The following is a 21,084-nucleotide window of genomic DNA, read 5'->3' on the forward strand; positions in this document are numbered from 1 at the left end:
CCCACTTTCTTCATCAACCACCAAGCTGGCCAATAGACGCTTTGTTTACCTTCATGTCATCGAGATTAACAGGGAGAGCTCCTGGTTTGCCCACTGGAGTGTTGCTGTTTTGCCGCATCAGTCCATTAGAACTGGAAGAAACAGAAGAGGTGCTGCTGACAGCAGTGGAGAGACTACGCATGGGTGGGGCACTACTGCTGCTCTGCTGCTCTCCTGGAGGCCTGAAGGGAGAGGAAAGCGGGAGCTGAACACTGGGCAGCGGAACTGATCACAACACTCTGTTCTTTGCTGCTACTACTGGGACATCCTTATGATCTCTTGAGAAGGTGGTCAATAGTCTGCCCTCAAGATACAGCGCTACATAAATGACCCTTCCTAGCTCCATGGTTGCTTGGAAATTCTATTTTGGCAGCCTCCGCGTGTGCTTGCCAACTGTTATTGACTGCCCTTTTTATTCTAATACAGCAGACATATCAGATATCTTGCTTCATTGCCTATATTCTGCTTGTTGTGAAAACAGCCAGATATACTTGCAAAATGAAACAACGGTGTATACTGAATTCATATCAAATAAATACTGGTGATCTGATACCGAGTCAATTCTATGCACAAGCTTCCATTTCAAGTTAGAGGTGATGGACAGGACTTAAAAGAACCTTACAAAGTCATACTGCCAACCACACCTGAAATGCTTATCTAAATGCTTTAAACACACTAAACTCTTGAAGAACTTCACAGCTTCTTGACTGTCCCAAGCACCTCTGCCACATGCACACAGCAAGCTAGTTCTGAAAGCTGCAAGCACTAACATGTTTGCAATACCTACATAGGCAAGCTACTCTGAGCATGAGGGGACAGTGGATGGTGTACAACTCCCGTTCTTGGGTGGGATTGTTTGGATGGAGAGACAGATGGATACTGCTAAAAGAGGACCGCCCATGATATGGGGGGGGGGGGAATAATAGCATGAAGCAACCCATACTTTGGTGGAGCTGGCAGAATGGTTTGATAGTTGTAGTGCTGCTGCTGCTGTTGATTAAGGATCTGAAGCTGCAAGAAAAGCTGTTGTTGCTGCAGGATTTTGGCATAAGATGAATCCATGGGAGGAGCTCCTTTGTCCTGTTTTTGGTCCGGCGGGATGTATTGGTGATATTTCAACTTCTTGACTTTCGGTTTCGGTTCCTTGGATTTTTTGCTGCGCTGAGACTTTTCGCATGAGGACTTGGACTGGCTTTGCTATTCAGAGTGAAAATACAGGTGAATCAAAGGGCAGGGCAGTAAGAATAAAGAGTGCAAATACAGAAACAGTTATTAGTATTTGCTGTCATGTTCCATATGGCTGGTTCAAGCTACCGGCCCTTTCCAGAATATGTAGAGCTACAAGCCACAGAAGGGGACACACAGTTAGCTTTTGCTGAATTAACTACAAATTCTTCGGGGGGGTGGGGCAGGGGCGGAATACATGCCCATTATGTAACAATACAACAGCAAATGGGAGGCTAAATCCCAACATGTGGGATAGGGCAGGGGTGCATTTATGGGCACAGCAGTTGGAAAGGACTTTTCTTTAAAAAGGTTCCCTGCTAGCAGTTTAGCATTACAGAAGAACAAGGCCAACAATTCCCACCCAATCTTAAGCACGCCCACAACCCATCAATTTAACCCCTTTATAGAAAGGTACCTTTATAAGGGTTGGGAGTGGTTTGGCAGCAGGAGCAACAACACCATTGGTGAGATTAGGAGGCACTGGAGGCGGCAGGGGTGGCAGGGGAGTTGGTGGCTGCTCAGACAGAAAAGGGGTCTCACTGGAATCTGCACTGATTTTCAACTGACACACGACCTGCAACAGTAAATCCAAGTATGAGATGCACATGCCCATATCTACACCTGAGCGCTTCCCGTTCCAAGATATGGAAGCAACTTATGGAGTCGAAATGTGTTGATTACATGCCACTCCCAGAGGAAAGGCAGACAAATTCCATTTTTGCAGATTTGTTGCTTCTCACTTGCAGCTGCATACAAAGAAACAGTACTGTGAATGGGCTCAATTCAGAGGAAGAGCTATAGCTCAGTAATATAGCATCTGTTTTGCACGCAGAAGGTCCCAAGTTCAATCCCTGGCATCTCCCAGGTAGGGCTGGGAATGTCTCTTCTGAAACCACTGCCAGTCAGTCTGGACAATACTGAATGAGATGGACCATTGGTCAGCTTCAGTGTAAGGCAATTTCCTATGCTCCCAGTATCAGCCCCACTGTAGAGCAAGGCCAGGGCCTTATTCCTCCCCCAAACAGGACACCCCTTTGGGTTCACATTCAACTATTTTCAGCCCTAAGTAAAGGAATATAGAAGCTTTCGTTAGCATAATTTCAGTATTCAGGTGTTTCTGCTCTAATCCACAAATGACTCCTTTGGAATCCACACCTTGCAGAGGACTTTTTTGTATCCTCCAGGAAAAGGCACCTATGTGACTGGTGCAGGCACCAAGGCACACAAGAGCCAAGGCTATGATAATCTCACCTGAGCAGGGGATGCTGTTGTGGGGGTGGGAAGTGACTCGCAAACTCGAGCTTCCATTGGGGATGGCACGGATCCCTGGGATTCATGGCTAGCTGGCTGTTCTGGAGACAGGGCATCACTGCTGTCCTCATCAAAGGAGGAGCTGTCTGCTACTATTGGGTAGTTCACTTGACCTACTGAAAATAATAAATTTACATTTATTCACTAAACAAATGGAAAGGGGTCAAGAATGATTAGCAGAAGATGGTTCCGGACATCACAAGAAATATGAGACAGTGAAAAACCAAACAAGCTTTGGACAATTTTTAAAAAAAATCAATGTCACAACCTGAGAAGAAATAGTTAACACCAGGATTAACAAGAATATCGTCTTCTGCCTCTCTGCAGAGACAGGTGTAAGGACAACTGGAGCAAGCTTTGTGTCATATCCTGCCTGCAGGTTGGAATGAACAGTTGAGATTATGAAAGCAAAAAGGAGCACTGGAGATAGATATTTTGCCAGTTGTCTTTTTTTTTTTTTTTTTTAAAGAGCATTAGAAGGAATAATCTGTGAGGCCTAACTGCTATAGACACTTGTGTTTATTTACGGTTTATATCCTTCACAAAAAATATTCCTGTATTTCTTAACAAGATTTTTTCTGTGAAAGGAGGTTGGGAGAAGAGAACCAAAAGCCCATTTTTATGGGTAGAACATGAGAAAAAGGAGAGTTATAAGACTGTATGACGGAGGAGAAAGGCAATCCAAACCTCTAGAGTTGCTTTATGTCAGGCTTATTTCTGCTACTCCCTAACACTTCCCAGAAGATTAACGTTTTCTCATTCAAAACTATTTCCCTTTTCTTCTCTGAAGGATGCTACAGCAAAATAGTCTACCTAAACTAACGATGAAGAGACCATACAATGGCGATTCCTCTGGCCAGAGGATGGCACTAGCAGACCACACAGCTGTTCATACTTGTTTTTAAGAAGACCAAACCTTCCAGCTTTCTCTTTTTCTCTTCTCAGCCCTCTCGCTTACCAAAGCAGGACCACTCAAATGAATGGCTGTAAACAAGTAGATAGTTTTTTAGGAAGAAAAGCAGAATGTGCAAGCTAAGAGAAGACAACCATCCTTCAGCAGCTTTTATAGGCATGGAGATCAACTAATGTTTTTAATACACTGGGGTTCTGCTTCAAGTCTGCCACATGCACTGGATAAGGTAACATGTGTACACTGCTTTCCTTGGTCCTGTGGCACAGTGAGAGGTGCTAGCAAACTGCCACAGGACCCAACACATACATGCAGGCCTCCACCTACCCCACCAACCTTACCAATGAGAGCTTCCTTCAGGCTTGATTCTACAGGCAGAATGTTCTTCTCCACCAATTCCATGGGACCTGGCCGCTGGGCAATCTTCTCATTGAGGTCATCGGCCAGTCTGGCCCGCTTCAACTTCAGCTGCTTGGCCTGAAGGGAAGGTTCAGCAGAGGTCTCTGCTCAGGGGAACAGCAAAAAATATGATCACCTCTCAAGTACATGACCTCGGTACAAAGTTGGCAGTTCACCGTCTGCATGGATACATGCCCTCCACTAAGAGCAGTTCTATTTGTTGGCAGCACACCCCCCTCCATCAAGAGCAAGCTGAATACAATGGAAGTTATGTTTGGTCTGCTCTTTTACTGTCAGGAGATTTATTTTTTTAAGTTAGTAGCTCACAGTAAATTCTCTATTTTTTTCTCAGAAAGAGCTCGAATTGGCCTGTAAAAAATCTAGCCCCCATTTATTGCAAGTCTCAAGCCCCCCACCAAAAGAAACCTGGGCAAATGATGCACAACGGTCAGTGATGTGTAAACAAAATACCTAAGTACGTTCTAATAATCCTGTTCCTGTGATTTATATTACCTGTTCTTAATTATGAATTTAGAATTTTTGTGACTTGCCCTGGGACCCATTGGTGAAGGGCAGGTATCAATGATGATGATGACAACAACAAACTGCCCAATCCTGTTCCAACAGCACACTAAACTTCTACTGCCATCCCTTAAAACATTTAGAAATAATTCTCTGGAGAATTTGCTAACCTGCCACCCATCACTTTTCCTTACTCACAACCATTTCTGTACATCCACATTCACTCAGGATTCCCCCCCCCCAAATAAAAGGTATCTTAAATGATATGCAGGGGTTGCACCATGCTCATAGATGCAATGGTGTCCTTGAAGTCTTCCCCTGGTGCCTATGATGTATCTGAGGCCCCAACCCTGCCCAAGTCACAAGGTGAGGAGGATGGTTAGCTTTTTCTTCCTTGAGAAGTACATGGGGCTCAAGGAGGAAGCTGGGACCCACAGCACTTGTTCAAAAACCTACAGCAATTCAAGAATACAGACAGTGTGCCTGGAGGACCTTGAGATCAAAGTACTTTGCTCAACGTTAAAGCACTGACCCACACCAACAGTACTGGCCCAACCCGCCAGCCAACCACCCCCAGCTGAGTAAGATTAACATACAAGAGCCATGAATGTAAAGTTGTATCTATAAAGGGTGAAAATTTACAAGCGAAGACTGCACGCCAAGAATCATACCTTCCAGAATGTGCATCCTCACTAACTCTGATCTCTCTGGCCGGGACCGGATCTTCCGTTTCAGGTAGTCCTCTGTCTGCAAAAAATATATATGGAAAACAGCATGCTGAAGCCAAGTAGGAAGACAGGACTGAGGCAAATAACGTGCATGATTTTTTAACAGGGAAATTATCTTGGATTTTTAAGCATATGACGAGGTATAACATTCCCACAGGTTTTTACTACCCCTGCCATTGCAGCAGGCTAATGATTCCAGAACATTTAAGCAGTATCAGAGAACCTCAAGCAGAATGGGTCACAGAACTTAAAGCACTAAGCACTTTGAGAGTCTTATGTTGTGGTATGTTAAATTCTCAGGTTGCTTGGGTATAGGGAGAAACACATCTATTGATCAGGAAACTTGGGGAAAGTCAGTTACTTATCTTGAATCATCAGTCACCTTACAAACTGTATAGCAAATCTGGAGTGATTTTACCCAGGCTCTAATTCTATTAACTTTAAACAAATGTTAAAGGAGAAAGAGGAAGAGAAGATAACAATTCAGCAGCCAGTGCATTCACTTCTCATCCAGCTAACAAGAGGCTCTTTTTGGGAATGAACTGAAATACGCCCAAAATGAGACACGGTGCCTGCATTCAGTTTCCTTATTTTTCAGTTTCCCACTTAGCTTCTGTATTATCAAGCTCTCAGCTAGAGAGAAAATCAAGCAAAGTCCAAGGTACCTGAAAGGTGCAGACATGTTTATAATTAAGAGAAACTATCACAGGTGGTGTGCAGAATGGAAACATGCAAGATGCTCAACAGAGAAGCACTTAGAAGAATATGCAAACAGTTTTGAAAATACATCACAAACACAGTAACTCTCTTGAAGCTAACTTGTGGCTTACCCTGGCCCGTTCCAAGCTCCTTCTCTGTTCATGAAATGCAGCTGGACTTTTCAGAGCTGTTGGAAAGATAACAATGAAGGAATTACAAGAGTTGGTCTCACACATTTCTAAACATGACCATGCTACTTAAGTGTCACCCAATTCAAAGTACAGGTGTTACAATTAAATAATACAAGATGCAGTTTCAACATGGATTTACTGTGTTGGCAACCACAATAAATCAGAAGCATCAGGGCCAATTTGACAACCGAGTCAGTCAATGCTTGTTAGAGAAATATATGCTTAGGATATATTCATTCTTTATTATATATAATGATTTCAAAACAGGTATCAAACTTCTTAATTCTGTTCAAGCCTTTCATAAAGTCAAGAGTCTAAAAATTTAGCATAATAAAGCCTTGGAGTTCCATTAGCAATAACCTTGGAGATAACTGTTCAAGTCTTAGCCATGTTCTTAGCAACCACATACCAGAAAAAGGTGTGTGTGTGTGTGTGTGTGTGTGTGTGTGTTTTGTTTATGGAGGCTAAGAACAAAGAAGCAGGGTTAAGACTAGAAGATGTGAGGTGTGACGATCAAGTTGGAATCATGATGCATGCAGTCTGGACTTTTGCTACTTACTCTTGGGCTATGTAATAAATATTCCTGTGCATGTGAAGAGGACAATATTGAGACAAACCAGGATTTTGGCAATGGGTGTGGGTTGCAATGCAACCTTATGACATTCTGGTTCCTGTGCAATGAGACTTGGTTTTCCATTGTATATAAAGACAGCTCTGTCTCAGTGCCAATTCAGAGAAGGCTACACAGCAAACCCCCAAAGAAGAAACACTTTGTCTGCAGGCATCTCCTTCCTGGACTTTTTCAGCATATGGACCAGATCTTCTATCAATTTAGGATGGTTTGAATCCACACAATGGAGTAAGCTCCCATCGCTCTGTCCTAGCTTCTGCCAACCTAGCAGTTCGAAAGCATCCCAGTGTGAGTAGATAAATAGGTACTGCTGCGACGGGAAGGTTAATGGCGTTTCTGTGCACACTGGTTTCTGTCACGTTGTTCTGCTGCGCCAGAAGTGGTTTAGTCATGCTGGCCACATGACCCAGAAGAGTGCCAAAAACCCCATAGTAGCCTTTGACTGGCCTTAACCATTCAGGGGTCCTTTACCTCTGTCATTTTAAATTCACACCCTGGTTGGTATGCTGTCAACCTAAGCCAGCTGAGGAAGTAGCCATTTTTACAAATTGCTTAGAGGCACTCTAGGTTTATATAAATCACTTAGATAAATGCAACCCCACACTGTTCGTCACAGAAGGCACACGGACAAGAAAGACTTAATGAAGGGATAATATGACTTCACCAAAGAAGTCTCAGTGTAGCTGAAAACTTCGGCACAAGTAGAACTGAGCATGCAAGATGCATGAAGTCTGACATGTCAACACCAACATTACACACAGCCTCATACATTAGGATCTGATCATTTACAGCAGGTCTGCGTGCAGACAGCAGCCAGGGAGACAGGTCAAGCACACTTGTCTACCAATCCAAAAGTGGTAGAGAATCTAAGGAGTAACATAAAGAATGAACACCTTCCCTGTCTTTTCTCACCACTGAAGAACTGCCAAGAGAGACCCTATTTTAGGACACTGATCAACTGCTGCTGAGCACTGTACAAGCCTTGGAAGAATCCTTTGGCAGGGCTTTTTCTCTGCCAGATTCCAGTAAGCTCATATTGGCTAGGACTAATAGGACTGCTGTCTGCCAACAAATCTTTTCTCAGCACATTGTGGTAGAGTGCTGGTTGCCAGCTGAGTACTTGTAATGTGGAATGGTAGCTTCAGTTGCATAGAATCCATGGGTCTATTACAGTGAGCAGAAAAATCTGGGACTTAGGTCCTCCAATCTACCACCAGAAGCCATTCAGCTCCAGGTTAGTGGTCATGCAAGAACCAATCACAGAAAATGATACCACACCATATCAATACTGCCTAAATAATGCATCTGTTAAAGGTGTGGTCCTTAATAGCTGTAATTTTCTGGCATTTTGGAGCTTGAGTGGTCATGGGAAGTCCTTAACACAACATGTCAAACCAAAAGGGTTTTTGTTAATTGAATTCTGTTCTTAAGGTGGTCCCTCTATTCTGATTTTGTGTGTGTGTACACACATGGAAGACTAAATAACTTTGTGTGGAGCACAGCAGACCTCTAGTAAAAACATTGTCAGCAAATGTAGACGCAGGATGCTTTTTACAGCACACACATCTTTGAGAGGCTTCTTAATAGTGCTGCAGCTAAGGATAGGGTAACTGAGAAAAGCTCCTAGAATCATAGAATCATAGAGTTGGAAGAGACCACAAGGGCCATCGAGTCCAACCCCCTGCCAAGCAGGAAACACCATCAGAGCACTCCTGACATATGGTTGTCAAGCCTCTGCTTAAAGACCTCCAAAGTAGGAGACTCCACCACACTCCTTGGCAGCAAATTCCACTGTCGAACAGCTCTTCCTGAAAGAATGCTTTCCACTATGTGCTCCCTCAGTCTCAAAGGTATTCAGAAATACAAGGTATAAGGGTAATTTGGTGGTGGCAACAGCAACCTGTTTAAAGAAAAGTCCGATCACCTACAGTAGAGTAGTAACCAGTGCCAAGATGCCTATGATACCTTTGTGATCCATAGCAAGACAACCAGTAAGAGGAGTTTTCCTGCTATTTATCTAGAAGTAGGTAAAGGGACCCCTTACCATTAGGTCCAGTTGTGGCCAACTCTGGGGTTGCGGCGCTCATCTTGCTTTATTGGCCAAGGGAACTGGCGTACAGCTTCTGGGTCATGTGACCAGCATGACTAAGCCGCTTCTGGTGAACCAGAACAGCACATGGAAACGCCGTTTACCTTCCCGCTGGAGTGGTACCTATTTATCTACTTGCACTCTGATGTGCTTTCGAACTGCTAGGTGGGCAGGAGCAGGGACCGAACAACGGGCGCTCACCCCGTCGCGGGGATTCGAACCGCCGACCTTCGAACCGCCGATCGGCAAGTCCTAGGCTCTGTGGTTTAACCCACAGCGCCACACCCCAACAAAAGTCTTTTTTAGTATTCTGAGTGATGAAATTCTATTGTTTATTATTATTGTTGTTGTTATTGTTATTATTATTATGAAAAGGAGTAACTAAGAAGCCTGTTATCTTTCAACTGAATCCCCCCAAAGGGAAATTCTCATTCTCACAGGTATTCTATGAAAAACACTTGGCTTGTGCTTCATCCCAATGCTGGCAGTAATGCAAAGAAAATAATTCCATTCTTGACCTCTGAAAATGCTGAAAGGAACAAGTCTCTACTTCTCCCACAAGATTCTCTTGGAAGAAACCAAAGATCACTGGTATAGTATGTATTATCAGACTCCATCCAAACTAACCAAACAGTGTACATTTTTCTTGGCTACATAAAAAGTACATAACAAATGGCCCAGAACTGTCAAACAACTCTACCATGTCAGTTAGGAGATCGACCTTTTCTAGCATGGCCTTAATATATTGTGTAGCTATAAGTAGCCAAGTTTATGAACTGCAGTAACCCACACTTTAGAGAAATAGACTGTCATTTTCAGCTTTTCATTTTTAAAAGACTTCCATCCCTCAGGATTGTGAAAAACATGGAAACATAAAAGAAATCATTGCTGAAAGCCGTAAGACTAATATCAAGATATGGTCCACAAGACAGCCTTTGCAGATCCAATTCAAAGCCCACCATTGTTCCAGGTTTATTCCATTCCACCCTACCTAATTCAATGCTTTGGGGTGGTATTCAACTACTACAGCTCATCAGTGCAAGGATTTCTGCTTGTACAACAGAATTTCCCCCTCTCCCACCCAAATCTGCTCCAGAGGGTTGCATGAACTCATGAAAAAGATATTTTGGTAGGGGGAGCGCACAGGGAAGGTGAAGAGGAGAACATTCCATGCTACATTGCTGAGAGAATGTTTACATAAACAGTACATTGAACACAACCCTTTATTTCCCAATATGGAGGAGAGAATCTGCCCCAAAATTATCAAAGCTTCATAAAAATAAGAGCAAGGGATATAGTACTGCCAATTAGGTAGACTATACATATTAAATGTGTGTGCACCCAGCTGTTCACTTCTTCTAGCCACTATCAAGGAGGAATGGAGCAAGACAGCACCCAGTCCCTCATGGACTGCAATGTAGAAAGAAAGCATTTAAAGAGGTTGCATAGCCCCCTCTGCAAACCCCTAGGTTCCATGTAACAATCTGTATATAGCCAGTCTTAGATGCGTAACTGCACAAGCACTGGGAACCTCACTCACTCCAACCTCTATGCATCAGCAACATGACACAGAAAAGTAGCCAAAGGCCAATATTCCTTTCCATACCCTACCTTTGCTATATTTTGAAGATTTCAAAGATCCTTAAAGGACATCCATTAAGGTGCTGGCAAGCAAACAGTCTGAAAATTGATTGTAACCCAGAGTAGTTGCCAAACCTAACCATACTATCACACTTATTGATAACCAAGATAATTAAAAACTTACTTGAAAAGGAACAGATTCTAACAGTAGGACTTAAAGTGGGGCCCTTTCAAGGAACATTGGTGCCATCACAAATGTATCCCTGTTTGATCTGATGAAGTGAGAAGGAGGTACAGTAGTACCTCTGATTACGTAAACTTCAGGATGCAAAAGCGGCAAACACGGAAGTATTTGATCGGGTTTCACCGCACGCACGTGCAGAAGCGGTCCTCAGGTTGCGGAAACCTTGGGATCCAACTGGACCTCTGGAACAGATCCCATTCGCAACCGGAGGTACCACTGTAGGCTCATGGCCCAGGCTGTGTTTTCAGAGGCAGTATGCCTCCAAATATCAGCTGCTGGGAATTGCAAGTGGGGAGAGTACTGTTGCCCTCTGATCCTGACTGTGGTCTTCCCATAGGTTGGCCACTGTGACAACAGGATGATGAACTAGATGGGCCACTAATCTGATCCAGCAGGGCTCTTCTGATATTCTATAGGGGGGAAACCCAAGATTTTTAGCTACACCTTAATTTAAGCCCAGTGTTAACAGCAGCAATTAAGACTATTCTCATTTAGAAACTGAAACACAACCAGGGCCACTACAGGTAAACCAACTCAGTTCCACTAGCTTTTACAAAGGAAGATGCTGGAAAGATAATCAGAATTATCTGCTCTTTTTAGGAGCTAAATCGGAAGAGATTTCATTCCTTGAGTATTATTATTTTAGCACTAGCTGAGAAACAATTCAAAGCCATGAAGCAAGTTGTATGTTTCTATTATGTTCTCTTTTCTTAAAAGATCCAGATGTCAGTATATTCAAGTGTTGTTCTAGGTAAAACAACAAGAATGAGACACACTAACCTCATAAGTTGAATATTTTAAAGAAACTTAATGGTATCACTACTCATGTAGATAAAAGCCCATCTATAGGAGCTTACAACAGCTTACAATGTGTTGCCCTGTAGATGTTGTTGAACTTCAACTCCCATCATCCCTAACCATTGGCCATGCTGGCTGGAGCTGATGGGATTTTTTGTTCAACCTTGGGGTTTCCCCCCACAAGTGTTTGGGTTCTCCCAAGTCTGCTGAAACCTTCCTCTTGTGCAATGGATGATGTCATTTTGTCTACAAAAGGATTGGTAGCCAGAACTGAGATCACTGTAAGTATACAATATGATAATGCTGTAAGGTTGCCATAGCCCTGTAGCCCCAGGCGACAGAGAGGGTTTACACTTGATTTATGGTAGGGTAAACGCACATGCTCATAAATCCAAAAATACTCTTACTGCTAAGCAGTTGGGCTGTATCTGAATAACAGACTCAGAACATTGTTTATTTTTCTAATAGAAAAGCTTTAGCTGCAAAAGAGTTTGTTTTTTCTTGTCATCAAGAGTTCCATTTCATTTTGCTTTGAGGAATATACACCATTTCTGAAAGCATGTTTAGCTTTAGTGTCATATGCAAATCTGTCCTCAGACAGCACACTGGATCCCAAACAATCAATGCCTTCCAAGGAGAAAATAAACATAGATCACTTTACTCAGCGCTTTGAAAACAGTGTGCATATACCTGTTTTGCAGCAAAGCATGGGAAATGCAGCATGGGAAATATTCCTCTGGAGACTCCTTGATGTAGGTGAAGATCTGCACTACAGTGAAACCAATCAAAGAGGCTGTCCATGAGCATGGGACAGGCTTGAAGAGTAAGTATTTGCCATAAAATGAACAGTAAATTATATTAAACACTGTAGATATTATAGTAGCTTGCCAGTATCCCCAGACCTGTGCCTTCTCTGTTTTTAAAATTAGGAGTGTTAGCTACAATCCAGAGAGTCGGTAAAATAAAGGCTTGCGTATACAGTATATCTCATAGCTTCTATTTGTGATGCACCATAAGGGCATGACATTGAAGTAACAACTTTTGAAGCTCTCCCAAATGTGCTTTAGATTTGCAACCTCTGAGTGAGAGAAGAGAGTAGATCAATTTATCTTAATGATGCTTTATAACTTCCCTTCCTTCCTCTGTATCCTTGTTCTTGCAGCACTCTCAGTCATCACAAATATGAAACTAACTCCCTGCAACTGTTGGCACATGCAACCCTGAGACATGGTGACTGAACCTGGAAGTACCATAGCTCAGTGGATGCAGAAGGTCCCAGGGTTCAATCCCCAATATCTCTAGGTAGGGCTGGGAATGTCTTCTGTTGGAAACACTAGAAAGATGCTGTCAGTTGGTGTAAACAATGTGGACCTAGATGGACCAATGGTCTGACTCCATAGAAGGCAGCTTCCTGTTCCACCAGAGCAAACTTGTATTAAAACAAATGTCTCTCTTTGCCAAAGATCCTGAAGTTCCCTGTATGTCAGGAACACATAGTTCATTAAGTCTGGCATAATTTGTTATGCAGGGTAGCTTTGTAGTTCACATTTAAAGTAAACTACAGTATCTTTCCCATCTAGTTCAAATGGTGAGGAAATGAAGCAGGGCAGAGAAATGTTCCTTTTTAGCAGATTAAAATTATGAGAAAAGGCAAAGCCATTTAGATAGCATTTCCTCATTTTTGCTACTTATTAACTGCTCTTGAAACACACACAGAACTTAGCTGAAAGCATGACCAACTAAATACCAGGAGCCATGGGAACAAATGGATTAGTTTATACATGAAATGTAGATAATACACTTCCAGAAAAAGTTAAAGCTGTTGATAGCTCTGTTTTGTGTTCTGCAAGGGTTTGGTTAAAGCGGACTACTGCATTCTGAACATAGCACCACTTTAAAAAAGCTTCATACAACCACAGAACACTTAATTCAACTGAATGCTGTATATTGCTGGTTCAGATTGTTCATCTTATTGACCACTATATTGGTTGCAAAAACAAGAAGTCATTTGCAATCATTCTAGCATCATGGACCAGAAAGTCAGCTTCAACTAGACTACAGCAATGTACCATTTACTCTCTCTCTCTCCAGTATATTTACTCTGAGCTCCCTTGACCTACCAGTCGATAACATTAACTAGTTGTAATCCTCTTTAAAATATGTTTTAAGTACTTGTACAATAGTTTTTCATAGTTATTAACTAATCCCAAAATAGAAACATTCCTTCCTATGTTAGACTTCTTACTAATCCCACAAATCAGAAGGAATTCTACTGAGCAAGCTTAATGATTAAAATACAAACTGGCTGCATTCAGGCAGAATACTTTTGCTTCCATTTTAGACTGACCACAGCTTGCCATTTCATTTCAGACCCAACAAACTTACCCGTAATTCTTAATTACAGATCTTAATTACAGTTTCTTAAAACAAGACATCTTCATAGTTTAAGAAGCTGGGTTTTTTCAACAAACCATAGTTAAGGGTTCAGACATAATGCTGAACTGTGGTTAATCTAACATGGAAGCTTCTGATCTCTTCCTTGTGGAAGGAGGGGAGAACACATGAGGCAAAGGTTTGCCGCAGTTCATCCTCATAATGATATATCATTGTTTGGTTTAATGTTACATGTGAATTGGGTCAGTGTATCTAGGTTTGGACATTGCAACAATCTGTGGTTAATTTAAAGGGAACCAAAAGCTTTCTACACTCTTCATCATGGCTCCTGAGAAGTGGTGAGAACTCACTGCAGCTCATTGCTATAACTCTGAACCATGATTTAGGATCATGTATGAAAGACAAGTCTATTATTTCTGCAATACCCCAAGCTGGTAACTTGAAAAAATATTGTCATTTGATGCCAGGGACAAATGTGAGTAAAGTTAAAAGATAGGTAATCTTTATAGATAGGTTACAAATAGGTGACAGCAGTCACGAAATTAAAAGACACCTGCTCCTTGGGAGAAAGGCGATGGCAAGCCTAGATAGGATCATTAAAAGCAGAGACATCACCTTACCAACAAAGGTCCATGTAGTTAAAGCCATGGTTTTCCCAGTAGTGATGTATGGAAGTGAGAGCTGGACCATAAAGAAGGCTGATCGCCGAAGAATTGATGCTATTGAATTATGGTGCTGGAGGAGACTCTTGAGAGTCCCATGGACTGCAAGAAGATCAAACGTATCCATTCTTAAGGAAATCAGCCCTGAGTGCTCAACTGGAAGGACAGAGCGTGAAGCTGAGGCTCCAATACTTTGGCCACCTCATGAGAAGAGAAGACTCCCTGGAAAAGACCCTGATGCTGGGAAAGATGGAGGGCACAAGGAGAAGGGGATGACAGAGGACAAGATGGTTGGACGGTGTTCTCGAAGCTACCAGCATGAGTTTGACCAATATGCGGTAGGTAGTGGAAGACAGGAGTGCCTGGCATGCTCTGGTCCATGGGGTCACAAAGAGTCGGACACGACTAAAACGACTAAACAACAACAACAAATCTTTATAGTCTTTTCAAATTCTTGTTGACAGGGTTCCATCAATGTCATTCCTACACTGATCACAAAGGGGCACTACAGAGCAGCACAAGGAGTCAAGGATCGGGTTCCTGCAGCAATGCCCTCTCCATCCTGCTTGTCTCACAACAAGGAGAGAGAGGCAGAGGTCTATGTAAAGCACTAACCACAAGACCACTGTGCTTGCAAGGCTATATTTTCACAATCAATTTCTGTGGATTTCCTTCCTGCTTGGTGGTTTGGAAGTGTTGACAGTATCCAACAACCTGCAAAATGCATAATGGAAGGCACAGGGCAGATGTCTCCTGTGGTTTCACCACATAATTTTATTAAACATGCGCTACAATATGGACATTTCTGTCTTGGAAGATAACTGCACTTGAAACATGTCCGGAGACTAGTAGTCTTTTTTTAGCCTTATATATAAAACTGTTGTGGAGGCCACTACACCTAATGTTTTTTGTAGAGGAGGCAGTGCTAGTCGTGGACACACAATTAAAGTATGGTACAATTCTAGTGATGGTTCTTCTCTGTATGGGTTCTGGGTGTCTTTTTCTCAACACTTAGGTAAGCCTCACAATTAGGGCATCAAGGTAAAACATAGTGCATGAAGTGGTAACCAGGGCAGGGGTGGAGAACTGAATCCAGCCAGCAGGCCAGATTCATATCCCTCCACTCTTGTGTGCCATGTAACAGGTGGGCAAGACCACACACACCACTCAATCCCCTAACATCACAATAGTACCAGGTGACCCATGTGGTACACAACATTTTGAAACATTGCAACGTCTTTCCAGATGGCGTCTGTGTGCAAACCCCTTTTTCAAGTCTAGGGACATGCCTGGTGTCATTCATTCATTTATTCATTCATTCATTCATTCATTTTCTATGCGGCCCTTCATCAGAGAGGATCACAAGGCGTTTTACAATATAAAAACGCAAAAATACATAAAAAGCCAAAGACTGTTTAATTAGCCAAAGGCCTAATTAATATGAGGGCAAGTGGATATGCCTTGCGGGCCAAATGATAAGGTCTGGAAGGCCTAACTGGGCCTTAGGGACAGATATTTCCCACTCCTGAGCTAGTGTTTAAAAGAAAAATGTATCAAGACAATGTTCCCACTGGAAAAAATTCTGGTATCTGCTCTATTCTACATTTAAAAGCATGAAGTGGCTAATAATGGTGTTGCAAAGTTTCTGTTTTGTAGCGTATATGCTATACTATTTTTTATTCCTCAAAAAACAACCCCAAACCCTTCTCAATGTGAGTTGTCAGCTAATTCTCACAACAACCCTATGAAGTAGGGTTGGGCTAAGAGACAGTGACTAGTCCAGTAAGCTACATTGCTGAATGGGGATTTGAACCCAGATTGGTCTGGTCTCATTAACTACTACATGACACTAGTTCTCTACCAAATGCATGTGAAAATTTCAAAATATGAAAGTAGGATGCCCAACAGTATCTAATATTTCTCTCTCAGCCTCCCTTTTTGCTGTCATTGGGAGCAGCTAGAAAACAGCTGTACCCTCTTGCACTTGTTCACATTCAAACTTCAGTGCAAATAAGTCTCTTTTCCACTTGCCAGAAGGCTCAAGGGAAAGGCTGATCTTCTTTCACTTCCTTTTAAGTCAGAGATTGTGAAGGAGTAGAGAAAGACTCCTATGGTTCCTCATTGTTCCCAAAATACCACAAAGGATGAGAATCCTGCCTTTCCCTCAAGCTCTCTTCAAGTATCAAGACTCAAGGGAAAGGCAAGGTCTACTCTAGTTTGACCAGGTGTTTGGATAATAGAAGTGTGGAAGAGGCCCCTCCCATTTCTTACTTTCTTCATAATGCAGCACAAATTAGAGAAACCCTTGTCTCTCCCACAAGCCTCCTTGTGCATGCCAGATAACTTAGAGGAGGAGATTGGCAGCAAGCACCAGCAGAAATTGGCCAGTAAACCTCAATGCAGATACAACAAATATAAAACTCTGTCGTACACTGATCAATCTATTCAGTATCTGTCTACAATTGGAAGGGGGGAGGAGAATCAGAACCAAGGGACCACTGTAACCCCCCTGATCTCTCTAGCCAATCCTTGAGACTCACCCTAGGACCCATCTCTTACCAGCCCAGTAGACACCTCTGATTTTCATGTAGCTGGAATGTAGACTGTCATGCTGTACAAATGGAAAAGTCCCAATTTTGCCCATGAAAACAGTGCAGCCCTTGGGCTGAAAAGGGTTTCCCATCCTTGAACTACAATGGCTGGTGGTAGAGGCTCTCCAGCATTTCAGACACAGCTTTTTCCAAGCCCTACATGGAGGTATTGGGAATAAGCCTGGGTGCCTGCATATAAAACACGTACCACTGAGCTATGGTTTTATCCTTGATATTCTAGTTGAGTTGTGTGTGGCATATACAGTGGTACCTCGGGTTACAGACGCTTCAGGTTACAGACGCTTCAGGTTACAGACTCCGCTAACCCAGAAATAGTACCTCGGGTTAAGAACTTTGCTTCAGGATGGGAAGAGAAATCACGCCGCCACAGTGCGGTGGCAGCAGGAGGCTCTACTAGCTAAAGTGGTACCTCAGGTTAAGAACAGTTTCAGGTTAAGAACGGACCTTCAGAACGAATTACGTTCTTAACCCGAGGTACCACTGTATGCTGGCCTTCAAGAAATGAAAATGTTAACTTCATCCAGAAATGGTGCTTTTAAGTTAGCTGCTTGAGATAGCCACAATGCATTAGGAAATGCTCAACTGTAGAGTATATGCAGGTTTACTAGCTCCCAGTCTGACAAAGCCCATCACGTTTTACAAGTTTACTCAGGGCAAAATAATATTTCACTATTAGCATACCAAGAAAGTTAATGAAGGCACACAATGTGGTTTTAATTCCACTAGTTTAAAAAGTATAAGAAGTAAAAGTACAGCCAACAGCTTGCATTATTCTAAAAGGAGATGGGTTGTTTTGAATGGGTATTTAAGCAAGCTTAAGTGTACTTGAGAAAAATAAATGTAAAAGCTTCCTATTTTTTTCTGCTCCAACCTCAAATGCAGATCTGTTTTGGAACAAACTGCTCTGACCTCAAATCTGTTCTAGGAAGAATGCCCAAAAATGCAAAGATAGGACCCATTTAAGTGAGTAAAATGGGACCTAGAAGGTCCTTGACTGCAATCCCTCTCCTCCCTAGGCATTTCACAAGTTGAGTAAGTTCATAAATGAACTATATATCTAGAATATGCAGCCCTCAGCCTTGCCTTAGACATACTGAACTGTTTAAATTAAGGAAGTTTAACAAAATACTCATATAATCTGAATGAATGGGATTGGAGGACACAACAAGCAGAAGCGTCTCGTCTTTTGTGGTTTCTCTAATTTGCAACACTGCCAAGTTAAAATGAACAACTTCTAGAATCTCTCTGAACTGCACACTGGCATTATGGTCAGGCCATACTATTAATAAGGCAAGATACCAGATCTCATAATGTAAATTCAGTCCTCTTCCTTCTCACTCTTGTGATTAAAGCCTTTATTGCTTGTTTATCATGTGCTTGTTTTATGTAAACAATTTTTGGAAGAGAAACCCAGAAGGATCAAGCATGGCTTCCCTCAAAAGCAAGGTCAAGGAGTGTCATTATAACATACCTGAATATACTTACACTGAACGTGCACAGAGGCAAGGATGGAGGACAATTTATGCATTTCTATTATTATGGCAGCCACTATTCTATACTAGTATCAGCAAAGGTGCCTTGATTCTAAATTTCTATTAAGATTAGCAATAGTCAATCTCTACGGTTTTATCACACCAAGATGCAGAATCAGGGCTGAACTATGCAAACATGGGCTAGTTCAGTTCTCCAATGCTTTCATTAGAACAAAGTATGTATGCATATATTTAAGCTATTTATATACCACTTAATCACTGAAGTTTCTAATCTGGTTTCACTCTGGAACATAACGGGGGGTAGGGGATAAAACCTGAACCTCATCCCTGTCACTGGAATCACTGTGACACTGGAACAAGCCAGGCCTCCATCTCAACTACCTCCTTGTGCCCCTATACTTTATCCCAAAATGGTTTCCAAAAATAAAGCACTGCACCAGGGGCCTAAACCAACCTGCTAACCATAACAACAGGAGGACTGGCCTCCATTAACAAGGCCCTCTGTATTATCAGAGTGATGGGCATTTAACTAATAATAGATTAAAAGTACAGTATGAAGTGTTTTATAGTTTGAATCACAGCATACTACACAGAATGCTTACTCTGTGTATCTACAACAATAATTGGAAAAATGTACACACACACACACACACACCCCAAAGAAAAATTATGGGGAATGACGGGAGTAGTAGTCCAACATCTGGAGGGCCACAAGGCCCCCCATTCCTGATCTATGCTACAGGTAAACCCTAGCAGCCAAGAGACCTGTGCCTGATAAAGTGTAGTCACAAAAGAATGCAAATAAGTAGGACTGAAATAAGAACTAACTAATGAACCCAAGTAGTCAATCAAAGTTTTTAATCAACCTCCACTCAACCATAAAGCTCACTGCATGACTGTGAGCCAGTTACACTTTCTCAGCCTATCCTACCTCAAAGGGTTGTGGTGAAGATAAATTTATGTATGTTGCTTTGAGCTCACTGAAGGAATGGTGGGATAAAATATAATTATTTTGAATGGATATGGCACTTCATTGATCTAGCAATGACTACATATCATAGGAAGGGTTGACAAGGGTTGTGTGGACTCCTGGCAGAGATCTAAAGCCAAGGTTTTGCTTGCTGTCATCAAGGTGGAAGGCACTGGTGATACTGCTGCCTGCTCCTCCAGTCAAAAGCCTGGCCAACCAGTAGGGAAGACCGGGTTGGGGGTGGGAGGCAGAAAAGGATGGGTACTGGGTTCCTAGAAGCCCCTCTTGCTGCTTCTCACTGAAGCACAATAGTCTGGGGAAGGGCAGGCGGGCAGGCTGTGGGACCCCAACAGCTCCACCCACTGCTAGAAAGGGAAATCCCCAGCACTTTGGAGTTGCTTCCTCACAGACATGGCCTGGGTCACCTTCATCTCTCAAATTTCAATATACAAAAAATAGCTGCACACTGACATTTAAAATGAAAATTAGATATATCTTATTAAAACACTATGAACTGAAACCTACTTCTTTTCTTCCACATCCCCTCTCTTCCATTTAAACACACACACACCTGATGCAACAATATAATTATTTGGTCTAGAACAAATATTTCTTCTGATCTATCCAATGTATCAGAGTTGTATGTGTTTTCCTTTTTTTAAAAAAAAAGAAATCCTGGAGAGTATGCCTGAACATTTAAAAGTGTCCATTAACATTCTAAATCTAGAATTTATTCATGTGCAAGCTTAACTTATCAATAAATAAAGTAAAACTGATGGTTAATTGACTGGAAGTGTTTTAAAATTGAATGGCAGGCCCACAAATGAGACATGAGGATGGCAGTAAAGAAAGCGAAAGGTGAGCTAACCCTAGTTCTGAAATAATACATTTTCAACTAATGGTATTCTATTTGCTATCAATCTATCCTTGACAAGTTTTTTAGACTCTCTCTGCACTAGAGGAATAACATTCACCAATCGGCTTGCCAAATATGTCTGTTTATACTGAAAAGATCAAGTTTTATATTAGTTTTCTGCTTATAATACACCTATTCAAAACACCTGATTGCTCTTAAATTTGTTTACATCTAGTGCCATTGCCCACAAAGCAAGCCAGCATGCATACAGAACCCAGACTCCTGCCTATTGGAATTACAGAGGCAGCAACGGAAATAGCCCAATTAGCTGCTGTAACACTTCAAAAGTATCCGAAAACTTATCAAATCCATTATAAAGAAAGTCACTTGGAAAACAGTCATTCAACATGCAATTGTTGCTGCACATTTTACTACGGTTGTCAATACTGAAATTAAAGATGCTGAACAGGTCAGCATGAGGCACTGGGGAGTCTGTTAGAGTCCCCTTACACTGGGTTCTGTTTGAAACCCCTTTGCTCACAAAAGGCACAAAGCAAGCAGAGAATCATGGAACATTTTTTTTAGAATTTGACAATTTTTATAAACATGCCAACTAAAATCATATGTCTCAACATGAAGAACAGAAACCAAAAGTGAACGGAATAATTTACTAGTATCGAGATATAGGAAAATATATGTGCAAGAAAGGACCCTCCAAACTCCTCTTT

General features: G+C 42.0%; 1 protein-coding gene across 3 annotated transcripts in view; it reads right to left on the minus strand.

The window, feature by feature from the left end:
- MRTFA (myocardin related transcription factor A) overlaps positions 1-21,084 on the minus strand; it is an 80,934-nt gene that overhangs the window by 7,889 nt on the left and 51,961 nt on the right. For 2 of the 3 annotated variants that reach the window (XM_083462284.1, XM_083462285.1), the window contains 7 exons: positions 5,967-6,022; positions 5,080-5,155; positions 3,829-3,990; positions 2,518-2,693; positions 1,682-1,840; positions 983-1,236; positions 50-221 (listed from right to left, as the gene is read on the minus strand). In XM_083462284.1, coding sequence (XP_083318410.1) covers positions 50-221; positions 983-1,236; positions 1,682-1,840; positions 2,518-2,693; positions 3,829-3,990; positions 5,080-5,155; positions 5,967-6,022 — 1,055 coding nt within the window. The remainder of the gene's footprint in view (positions 1-49; positions 222-982; positions 1,237-1,681; positions 1,841-2,517; positions 2,694-3,828; positions 3,991-5,079; positions 5,156-5,966; positions 6,023-21,084) is intronic. The other variant, XM_083462286.1, reaches the window with a different exon arrangement.

The sequence above is a fragment of the Podarcis liolepis genome (genome assembly GCF_965112155.1).
Source record: "Podarcis liolepis genome assembly, chromosome: 10".
Lineage (NCBI taxonomy): Eukaryota > Metazoa > Chordata > Lepidosauria > Squamata > Lacertidae > Podarcis > Podarcis liolepis.